Source organism: Monodelphis domestica, chromosome 4 (genome assembly GCF_027887165.1).
Source record: "Monodelphis domestica isolate mMonDom1 chromosome 4, mMonDom1.pri, whole genome shotgun sequence".
Lineage (NCBI taxonomy): Eukaryota > Metazoa > Chordata > Mammalia > Didelphimorphia > Didelphidae > Monodelphis > Monodelphis domestica.
Window position 1 is genome coordinate 367,962,267 of NC_077230.1, and position 12,209 is coordinate 367,974,475.

Sequence of the window (12,209 nt, forward strand, 5' to 3'; positions counted from 1 at the left end):
TGTCACATTAAATTCCATTGATCTGTCATGCACTTTGAATGGATTTTTTTTATTCATCCCTGATTTTGTAACATCATGCATTGATCATTTGGAAAATATTGATTAAGTGAGTTATGCAGCTCTTCCAGATGTTGGCATATTTTATTATATGATATTAAAAAATTACATTTATTAATATCACCTTTCTCATTAGAAAAGCTTTCAAGCTTACAAAGTGGTGGTTACAAGTTTTCCAAAATTCTAATTTTAACTTGAAAGTTCCAGTTTTATCATTTGTAATAAATACTGTCAGTTGCTTTCCTTCAGGTGACAGGCTTATCTTCATTTTCAAGAAAACACCAAGTACCTAACTCTGGATAATACTAGTTTGTCAGTCATTCTTTCAAATAAAAGTGGTGTGTTCAGTGAAAAAAGGGGCTGCTTCAGCTCACCACTCAGTAACTCATGCATTTTTTCTTCAAGGCAACCTTCATATTTTGGTACACTCAAAAAAGCACATATTTGCATTTTGCCAGAGAATATTAAAATTAAATCATTTTTATTGCTTCATCAAGGACATTCTTAAGTGAATTGGCATTTTTTCGCAACCCTTTAGGTTGGTTACAACTTGAGTGCCACTGCCTTGATTTGTACGAAGATACTAGCATATTTATTTAAAATTGCTTCAATCCCATCAGTACAAATGTCAAGCAACATTGCAGGATAATCTACAATATTCAAAAAAGTTTTTAGCACTTTGTTTCAGTTCCATTTGTGCTTGTTACCAGGCATTCCCCCACAGATCTTTGATGATTAGTTGGTGATGAGACCAAGAGAGGACAAACTCTCTGTATCCCTAACTCATAGCACATGCTGAAGACCCAGTGCTTACCTGCTGACCTTAGAGATCACTGGGTCCAACCCATACCATGATAGCGTTAGAAACTGAGGCCCAGAGAGATGATAACTTTCCTAGGATCACATAGCTAACAAGGGGCAGAGTTAGGCTTTGGATTGCTGCCAAGTTTGTTGCCTCTTCTGGTGAGTGAATGAAGCTGCATATCTGACTTTGACCTAGGCCGTCCCTTCTAAAATCAGAGAACTGCACTTGATGGTATTTCCTCTTCCAAAGCATTTTAAATGAACAACAGGAAATGCTGGTTCCGGTCACTGGGGCCAGAATGCCCTCAGAAGGGATTCAGCCCTAGTCCCAGCTTGGCCCTCACTCTCCTCTCCTTCCTGACAGCTTGGTAATTGTCTTTAAATCCAGATGGTTTCTCATTTGAGTGGAAATTAGTTAAAAGCCACAATACACAAAGATTGTGAAGCAGTGTCCAGGGATAAGATGTAGTATTTCTGCTTGGTTACTGAAAAGAATAATCAAGGGACCTCTTTTTGGAATTGAGTGTTCAGCTTTTGGCACCTCCTGGGAGATGGCAGAGAAAAAGGCCAACTTTACCCTCTTATGATTGCTACTAAAAGCTGAGTTTCAGAAAGGAACGCACACATGCACACAGGCGCTCCTCACATAAATGTGCACACATAGATATGCTCTTAATTGCTGTGCTGAGTTTGCCATGAAGAAGTTGACATTTCTCTGTTTTTAAACTCTTACCATCTGTCTTCAGGAGATTGATATGGGCTAAGCAGTTGGGGTTAAGTTGTTTACCCTGGATTACATAGCTAAGAAGCATCTGAAGATTAGATTTGAACTCAGAACCTCCCATATCTAGGGTGCCTCTCTGAGCCACCTAGCTGCTGGCTCCCATGCTGTTTGTCAGCTTCTCCAGAATAGATAGCAACTCTTCTAAAATGGTTGTTTGACCTGATTGCCATGCTGTTGCTGGAGTGACGAGTTTAAGAAGAACTTGGTGGTCAGAGACAAGATGACCAGTTACCAGCACATTCTGTGTAGTCCAGAACCCTCTTTCATCATCTTAGAATTATGAATTCTCAGTCTTTGGAGAGAATGGGTGGCAGTGTTGAAGTAGGGAGCCGTTGAAGAAAAGAAACCTATGTGTCTCATCACAATTTGATACTTCAGAGGACTTAAGCACAACTGGTACTAAGTGACTTTTCTTCAGCTCACAGCACCCATTTGGTTTCATCCCAAGGTAATGTCGTGTATTCAGACATAGGGAGACTCAGCAGTTTTTCATCTCAGGAGTGCCACAGCAGCTATTTCCTAGGGGCGGTCAGATGAAAGAATTAGTCCTTCTTTCACTCCCACCCCCAAGCTTTGCTGGCAACTCTTCCTTCTGGAATTTTAACCGTAACCTTTTATATAATTCTCAAGTTTTTTTCTGATATTATCCTGCCCATCATTTCTTTTATAGCATGATAATGTTCCATCACAGTCATATCTCACAACTTGCTCAGCCATTTCCCAATTTGATGGGCATCTCCTCAATGTCCAATTCTTTCTATACCACCACAAAAACCTGCTATAAATATTTTTGTACAAATACGTCTTTTTTTTTCTTTATCTCTTTGGGACACAGACTTAGTAATTGTATTGGTGTGTCAAAGGGTATGCACAGTTCTATAACCATTTATATTATATTTATAGCTTATTGGGCATAGTTCCAGATTGCTCTCCAGATCTGTTCACAACTCCATCAAAAGTGCATTAGTGTCCAGTTTTTTCACATTAATTTTCCTTTTTGTCATTTTAGCCAGTCTGATAGGTCAGAATTGTTTTAATCTGTATTTCTCTAATCATTAGTGATATGCTTTTACTTTACTCTAGATGACTCTAGATCAGGGGTTCCCAAACTTTTTACACAGGGGACCAGTTCAGTGTCCCTCAGACTGTTGGAGGGCTGGACTATAAAAACCTAACCCTAATCGGGCAGCACTATACACAGATCGGAATCCCCTCTCCCAGATCACTGCTCACCATGCTGACGTCTTCCATTGTGCAGCCACATCATCCTTTGCAAGGCGCCTCTGAACAAGATGCCACACAAAGGATTACGTCACCGGAAGCGTGTGAGCAATGCCACATTTTGTGACACTGCCACATACAGTGCTCCTCTCACTGACCACCAATGAAAGAGGTTTCCCTTCCAGAAGTGCAGTGGAGGCTGGATACATGGCCTTAGGGGGCCACGGTTTGGGGATCCCTGCTCTAGATAGCTTTGATTTCGTCTTCTGAAAACTACCTGTTAATATTCTTTGACCAATTTTCAATTGGGGCACAACTTATATTATAAATTTGATTCAGTTCTCTATGTACAATATTTTTTAAATGACGCCTTTTTCAGAGAAACTTGCTATAAAATTCCCCTACCCCGTCTTGTGCTTTCCTTCTAATCCTTTTGGCTTCATTGGTTTTATTTCTGCAAAACACTTTTGATTTGATGTAATCAGAACTATTCATTTTATATCCTATAATGCTTTCTCATTCAGTCATAAATTCTTCCCATATCCATAAATCTGACATAAATTATTCTGTGATCCTCTAACTTGCTTATGGTATCATCACTCTTTATGTCTAAATCATGTACTAGTTGTTTTTTTGTTTTTTTTAAATACCCTTACTTATCTTCTTTCTTAGAATCAATACTGTGTATATTGGTTCCAAGACAGAAGAGTCATAAGGGCTAGCCAGTGGGGGTTAAGTGATATGCCCATGGTCACACAGCTAGGAAGTGTCTGAGGCCAGATTTGAACCCAGTCTTTGAACCTGACTCTCCACTGAGCCACCTAGCTGCACCCTATGCACCTATTTTTACTTTCTCTTGGTATATATGAGATGTTGGCCTATACCAGGTTTTCAGCCAAATTACTTTACAGTTTTCCTAGTAATTTTTGTCAGTGATTTCTTGTTCCCAAACACTAAATTACTATGATCAGTTACAACTGTGTATTGTATACCTAATTTATTCCAGCAAATAAATTAGCCAGTACCAGGTTGTTTTGAGGATTATTGCTTTGTGATACAGTTTGAGATCTGGTACAACCAGGCCTTCTTCCTTCATATTTTTTAACTGATTCTCTTGATATTCTTGACCTTTTGTTCTTTCAGATGAGTTTTGTTATTATTTTTCTCTAGATCTATAAAATAATTTTTTGGCAGTTTAATTAGCAAGGCAATAGAATTACCATTTTTATTATATTGGCTTAGCCTACCCATGAGCGATTTACTATATTTCCAGTTGTTTAGATCTTACTTTATTTGTGTGAATAGTGCTTTGTAGTTGTTTTCATCTAGTTCCTGGGTTTGACTCGGCACATAGTTGTTTTAAGTTGTCTGCTGCTATTTTAAATAAAATTTTTCTTTCTATTAAGTGTAGGATTTAGCATCTGAAGCCTTGGATTTGAATTCTGGTTCCATTGAGGTGACTTGTGACTTTGGGCAAGTCATTTAACATTTCTGGGCTTCATTTTTCTTACCTATAAAGATGAGGTCCCACCTTTTGGGTTCCTTCTAGCTCTGGATCTATGATCCTAAGAAAATCAGTTAAATAAAAGCAACCATCAGAATGACTGTGTAACAACAGCAGTCTGACAATGTGAGCAGCAGTCCATGCCTATAGTCTTCCATCTTTTTATTGAGTAGCAGGATGTGTGTTATTTAATCTCTAAGCTCATAATTGTATAGATTTTTATTGATATTTAATAGATTTTTTATTGATACTTCATTTTTCTATCACCTATTTCTCCTTTCATGCTCTCTTCCAGAGATCCATTGCTTATAACACAATTTTTTAAAATGCTAACCAAGCCATTTGACACATTGGGGGGGAAAAATTGTCATTGTGAGTATTGTATGACACTTGGGACTCCTTTTTGCAAAGTAAGGGAAATGTCATATATCTTCTTTGAGGCCAAGCTTACTCTTTATGTTTTGTAACTGATAATTATGTAGTATTTTGAGATTTTCAAAGGCCTTTACCACAACCTTGTGAAACAACTACTCCAGGAGCACTTCATTTTATAAATGAGGAAACAGATTCAGAGATGTAAATTATTTGCCTATGTCATAGGGATGAATATGCCCTACAGGTGAGATTCAAAACTGAGATTCTGAGTACTCCAAACTTACACTCCTCCTTCTACTATTTAAGTATGTGACTCTGAATAAATCTTTTCCCGTTTCTGCTCATTTTTCATCACTATAAAACAAAAGACTTAGAACTAGATGGTTTCTATGGTCCTTTCATAGCCGCAGGCCTCTGAGCTATCCAGGCCAATAGCTGTTGTAAGGAAAGAAAAGAATATGTCCAGCAGCAATATCCCCTTCTGTACCTCAGACAAGAACATACCTTTTCCCAAATACTGCAAAGTCTTAGGAGTAACTTAGTGATCTCCAGGTTTGGGGAAGATACAAAACAGCCATTTCTTTGTAAAAGTTAAGGATTTCCTAACTTAGAACAAAACCATCATACCTTTTCCCTTTAGTTTGCTCATATATAAAATGGGATTAATAGAAATTTTTCATGTATATACCCTTCTTCCATACTCCACTCTCTAATTCAGAAAATTAATTGATTAATTTTTTCTGAAACATATTTAATTCAGTGGAAAAAGAACAGTTCTGTGAAATAATACTTTGTAATTTTTAATTAAGCTTGATTTGTTATTAGTCATCAGTTTTGAGGTATTTACAACATTATAGTTTTTAGAGCTTGAGAAGGAGCTTAGAGATTACCTAGTCTAGATGACAAAGTGAATCTTTGAAGAGAGGAAATGACCTGCCTGTTGACTAACAAGTAGTAAATGACAGAATCAGGACTCGAATTCAGGTTCTTTGGCTCCAAACTCAGGACTCTTTCTTGTGGAACGTATGACCCCAGATCCTGAACCACATGAAATAACTTAGCAGCAGCACTTCTATCCATTTTCTTGTGTGGTTCCAGTTTTCTTTGTGGAATCACTTTGTGGCATTACTAAAAAATGCTTCAAAAGTGGGAAGATTAGTTCTACTTTCTTTGTCTATAAGACAGGTAAATTTGTTCCCTGCTTCCCTATCTCCCCTGCTAGATTGTGGGGGGGAAAAATAAAGACTTGGATGTGTCAGACAAACTTTGACTAGTTAGAGAAGTGTTCATAGAAAATGTTAATGCTTAAGTCCAGAATAAAAAAGATAGGAATTGGTGTCTATAGTTTGCTCAGCTGGGTTATGCCCGTTCCAGAATTACACACAGGATTCAGAGAAGTTAGATGCTAGGGGATCTGATACTGTGTTAATAGATATTCTTTCTTCTGGTGTCAAACTGATGAAATTAGATAACCATGTCCTAATGTCTTTCTTTGACCCAAGGTCTATTTTTTGGGGGGACTTGAAAATACATTCCACCTGTGCTTGTTAATTATGCTGAGTTTTAGGCATTGCTACTGCCCTTATGGCTTGTGACAAGAATCCCCAAGCTAGCATATTGTGCTTTAATGAGTCACGTTTTTAGCCACTTATAGACCCAATCATTTGACACCTACCCTATGTGGAGATTCTGCTGATATTCACTAATCTGTAGCCTTGCTGCTCTTTCTCCCTTGCTCCTCTAAAATTCACAATTGATTTTCTTATTTCTAGAATTGTATCTGTCATCAGGCATGTGTGCAGATGTCCATAAATATTTTTTAATGTGTTAAGTTTAAGTAACTTAAATATTTCATAACAATAATGTGGGTACCCACATGTACACTTAACCTCATGCTTGTATACAGAGGCATGCACAAGTACCCTGCTGAGTCCTTTCTTTTCACATAACATGGAATGCCTTATTCATTCTAATATTTTTTAACCTTGCCTTCTGTCTTAATAGCAACTCTAAGACAAAGATGAAAGGCTAGACAAACAGGGTTAAGTAATATGCCCAGAGACGCACAGCTAGGAAGTATCTGAGACCAGATTTGAACCCAGACCTGACTCTGTCCACTGAATCACCTAGCTGCTCCCTGATTCATTCTTCATAACTTTCCCAGTAGTCTGCACATGGCTCTGTACACTGTTCTTCCCACTCCATTGAGCTGTCACTTATTGCATCTGTAGCTCTCCCATTCTTTGCCCTAGGAGGAATAGTTTTCTGAAATCTATAGCCCCCCAAACTCATCCCTTAATGATCTCCTTCTTGGCTCTGCAGGTCCTCAACTCCCAATCCATTGCTAGGTGTATTCGTGAAACTATTTCTAACTTTGGTAGAGGCCTTACCAGAGCTGATGTTCCCCTGGCATGGCTTCCAAGAACCAAGGCTTGTCATCACACAGTGATTAGGGATCAAAGCAAAGGGTGCTGGTCCACATTTCAGTGCTTAAAGGACACTTTTATCTGCACTTACCAGACAGGTACTTAACACATATTTGAATTCAGTTAGTCTGGGCCTAGAAGCCCAAACTATCATCATGTGCCACATGGCATGTTTAACTTGAAGGTTAAGTGACAGAACCTCCTGATTGGCAGGTAGACTGCTCCCTAGCAAGAAAGCTGAAGAAGTAAGAGCTTCTATGAGGGTTGCTATGCTACTTTTTTTGAGCTGAATGTATCAGAACTTAGGAGCTCCTATAGAATCTGACTGAAGAATCAGCAAACTATTGCAAACAGGCATTGGCACAGGAATTGTGCTCTTCCCATTGCCCCAGAGCTCATGGTCACAAAGACAGGATGGTGTGGCATCACAGATTTTTTGAAAGCTGGGAGTTTGAGATCTGCAGCTTTGGAGGGGAAGAATATAGCAAACTTCCATCCCTTGGGTGGGCTCAGGGGAAGAAGACTCACTGTTCTCACAAATTAAAACTGAATGCTTGATTAGTAGATTGGTGAAAATTTGTCATGCTGTGTGTGAAATGGAAGTCTATTTCCAAGGTTCTGGAGTGGACAATATTCCTATTTCCTTTTTTCCACACACATACCCCATTGATAGCTTGAATATATTTCTGATACCTTCTTTTGTCCATAATTTTATTAATAATGTATTTATATCTCTCTGCTTGCTTGTTTCAGAAAGATTTCCGTGTGCAGGAGCTTCCACTAGCTCGTATTAAGAAGATCATGAAATTGGATGAAGATGTAAAGGTAACCTGTCACTTATTTTGTAGCGTGAAGCTAAAAGTTATGATTCTGAACATTTCCCATGGGGGTTGTACTGTTCATTTCTGCAGAGTACAAAGTTTAATTAATAACAGCCACAGATACATTCTTCTCAGTAGCAAGGTTTGGATTTGGAATCAGAGCGTGGGTTTGGCACTGGAATGTCCTGGCTCCACTATGAGGTCCTTTAACCTCATTGGACCTCACTTTCCTCCTTTAATGATGAGAGAGTTGGACTAGATAACATATAAAGTCTCTCTTCCTGTTCTTAACTGTGATTGGTTCATACTTGTATTGCTATATGCCCCAAATTGGAATGGTTTTTAACTGTTGAATGGCAAATCAAGGGCTAGTAACTAGTCCATCCAAGGGTCCTTAAAAAGTTTGTCATGCTATATGTTAAATGTAAGTATATTTCCCAGGCTTTAGGGGTAACATTTTTGAAACCTGATCAGATCACTGAGACCCTCTCAATTTGGAGTCTGAAGATTTCCTATCAAGCCATGTGGGTGTGACCAACATTGGGTATCATTTGATTATCTATCATCTTCAAGGGGTTGGGCTTAGATATGACCAGTTATTGGGCATTCAAGCTCCTCATGTTAGTAAAATTTATGGTTGGACTGAATGAATATATATATATACACATATATATATATGTATGTGTGTATATATATATATATTTTTTTTTTAAGTTGGTCGCCAGGGATTTAAATTCTAAATCCCAATGAAATACTCAAGTCAGAATGGAATTTTATGGTGGTTTATTTACAATAGTAGGAAGAAATTAAGAATGAGAGAGAGGGAAGAGGGAAGGATAGCTGCCCTGGTCTGGTCTGAACCCGGGAGGAGTTCAGAGGCCTTGGCCAAGGGGCTCTCCAGAGGCTAGTGACTCCAGAAAGCCAAAAGAAAGGGAGTCCCAAGAGATGGACCTTTCCAGAGACTGGTGCCTCCAGAAAAGCCAAGGAAAGAGGAGTCAGCCTAATCACTCACCATGTGATCGTCTAAAAGAAGCAGTCTGAGGTCTCATGCTTAAGTTCCACCACCAAGTCCCTCTCACAGGAAGTGACACGAAATATAAAGGCAGTTTTTTTCCATCACTTCCTGTGTTTCATATGTACCAATGGTGGCTTAAATGTGGCTTTGGACAGCCCAGGGGGTCAGTCAATTGTTTCTGATTTGTCACTTGCTAGCACAAGAAGGTCATAGACCTTCCTCCCGCACATACTTAATCCTTAAGTGTATACATTTCTGGTTGCTAAAATTCACACCCAGAGGATCCTCTGGTTTATGTACTTGTAATATATGTACCACCATAGGGTGCAGTTGTGGGTGGCTTTCTCAGTGTGACCATAAGATCACTCCCTTTGGAGGTAGAGGGAAGTAGTAGGAAGAACACTGCATGCGATACCCGAAACAGGTTCATCGGCATGACTTTACTCAAGTATGTTTTTTTCCCCATTTCAGGACATCAGTTTCCTCATCTGTAAAATGAGGGGGTGGGAATAAATGATCTCTCGAGTCTCCTTCTGTCTTTGACACACTGCAACTTTGTGACCCTTTTAGATATCAGCCTCTTTCCATGGTAGCAATAGTAGTAAATCTTAAAAATATTATTAGCTATTTTATCCCATTTTTTAATGATTAATATTTTATAAAGTTTTATTGCTGCCCTTCACTATTTTTTTTTTTACAATACAGGAATTTCCCAATATATTCCCCTATTCTTTGTAACAGAAAAAGAAATAGTCGAGCAAAATTGACTGACAGTGGCATCACAATCTGGCAGGGTATGTAGCATTTCATACCTGTTGCCCTCTGCTGCCCTATCCAGAAGGATGTGTGTGTGTTTCATCCTCTGTCCTCCAGGACCAAGATTTATCATTGTGTTTAATCCAACTTGTTTTTATTTACAATGTTATAGACACCGTGATGCTGATATCTTGATTCTACTTTTTCCTTTTGCATCAGTTCATATAAATCTTCCTAAATTTCTCCACGTTCCTTTATCCATCATTTCTTATAATTACAGAAATACATTATCTTCATAAACCATGATTTTGCTCAGCCAATCCCTAATAAATGGAAACTCTACTTTGCTTCCTTTTTTTAATGTAATGTAATTTAATTTGTTTCATAGATCCATAAAGTGTCAGGCCTGGAATCCATCTTACTCATGAGGAATTGAGAGTCAGAGAAAATTGCAAGGATAAAAAATTTTATACCCTTTTGTCTTTGCCCTGGACTTTATACCCTGTGAACACTAGAGGGCTTTATAGTAGTGATAGTATATCTCACCCTTTGCTAGGGAGATCATTCTTCTAACCATCCTTGGAAAGGCATTACTTTTAGGTTGTAGTTTCTAGGAGGCTCACTTTGTTTCCAGTTTTTTTTGCTACCGCAGGAAATACTATTATTAACATTTTAATCTACTTGTGAGATAGGTAGGACAGGCACTTAATCCCCTTTTACAAAGGGGAAAATGGACCCAGAAAGATTAAGTGACTGGTTGGTTAGGAGTTGAACTGAAATTCCAGGCCAGTTCTTCTGACTCATGCCTATGCTTCTTTCTTTGTACCTCTTCTTTAACCTTGTTCTTAAGGAAAGGACATCTTCTCACACTCATCCTTCCACTGTTTGCTCCCTTGTCCCCTCTGTCTGGTTCTATTACCTCTCTCTTAGACTCTGTACTTCTTCTGTATGGGGCAGGAGAGGAGATTAGTGGAAAATTAGTGATCATGGCTCTGACACCTGCAGGGACCCCTTATTTCTCTTGCAGATGATAAGTGCTGAAGCCCCTGTGCTTTTCGCCAAGGCTGCCCAGATATTCATCACTGAGCTGACATTACGGGCCTGGATCCACACAGAAGACAACAAACGACGGACGCTCCAGGTAATTGGCAGCAGTTTCTCCAGGTGAAGAGAAATCTGATGTCTTCCTTCCTGTAGTCTGCTCAGCTGGTGTGATCCAGAGGCAAGACATTATTTTTTCTCCTTCAGATCAGGCTGTTATCTTCTTTTCATGAAGAAAGATGTAGGGGTGTCAATTCTTTTGAAAGAATGTTAATTTTAACCCTTTCTGTGCTAACTATAATGTAATGAATTCAACTTTCTGCCCTTCCAGCCAAACAGAAGCAGGATAATAGGAATTCTTAGCAAATCCTGGGGAATCGGCATTTCGATAAGTTGTCAGCTCTATATGAGTGAATAGCATAACATGGCAACCAATACTGCCAGTCATAGCTCACATTTATATAACACTTTAAAGTTTGCAAAGCCAGAAAAATTAATGATCTTAAGCTGCATTTTAAAAAAAGCATATGATATCCAGAATAAGATGAGCGAGAGTCCTGCTGACCTTCACTTGGAGCATCATACTCTGTTCTGGCCCCCTGTTCTGACTGGCACAGATCCAGAGAGGAGGATCAGCATGAGAAGGGCACTGGAGATGTGAGGAGTGCTTGGAGGAACTGGGAGTGCTTAGCCCAGAGGAAGGAAGAGCCCAGTGGAAGAAATAGAACATCTATATATTTGAAAGCATGAGGAAGAGATTTATTAGCTGCTCTACTTGGCCTCAGAAGTCAAACTAGAGTTAATAGACAGAATTCATTGAGAAATGGATTCCTGTTTGTTATAAAGAAATTCTCCCTAACAGTTAAGAGTTAATTGTCTCAATGTGGAATTGGCTGTCTTTTGAGGTGAGCCTTCACAGGAAGGCTCACTGATGATCCCTTATTAGGATGTGGTAGGAAAGATTCCAGCTCACATGCTGATTTTAGCTGGAGCTCTGACTTCCTATAGTCATTGATTCTTTAAAAAAAATTTTTTTAATTTTTTTAAGCCTTACCTTCCATCTTAGAATCAATACTATGTATTGGTTCCAAGGCAGAAGAGTGGTAAGGGCTAGGCAATGGGGGTCAAATGACTTGCCCAGAGTCAATAGCACAGCTAGGAAGTATCTGAGGCTACATTTGAACCCAGGACCTCCCATCTCTAGGCCTGGCTCTCACTGAGCCACCCAGCTGCCTCCTCATTGATCTCTTTCAGTAAGGGTAAAAGACTTATTTTCTCTTACCCCCGGAAACTGACAATCAACTTCGTATTTAATACTACTGCCTTTTAAAATCTGTGGTCTAGATGTGGGCATCCTAATTTAAACCACTCTTAGGCCAATTCAAAAACACCTTCATTTCCCAAG

The 12,209-nt window shown here is 39.0% G+C and overlaps 1 protein-coding gene across 11 annotated transcripts in view; it reads left to right on the forward strand.

Moving 5' to 3' along the window:
* The window catches only part of NFYC (nuclear transcription factor Y subunit gamma), a 95,766-nt gene that overhangs the window by 62,705 nt on the left and 20,852 nt on the right, over positions 1-12,209 (forward strand). For all 11 annotated transcript variants that reach the window (XM_056795225.1, XM_056795232.1, XM_056795234.1 and 8 more), the window contains 2 exons: positions 7,925-7,996; positions 10,791-10,904. In XM_056795225.1, the coding sequence (XP_056651203.1) occupies positions 7,925-7,996; positions 10,791-10,904 (186 nt within the window). The remainder of the gene's footprint in view (positions 1-7,924; positions 7,997-10,790; positions 10,905-12,209) is intronic.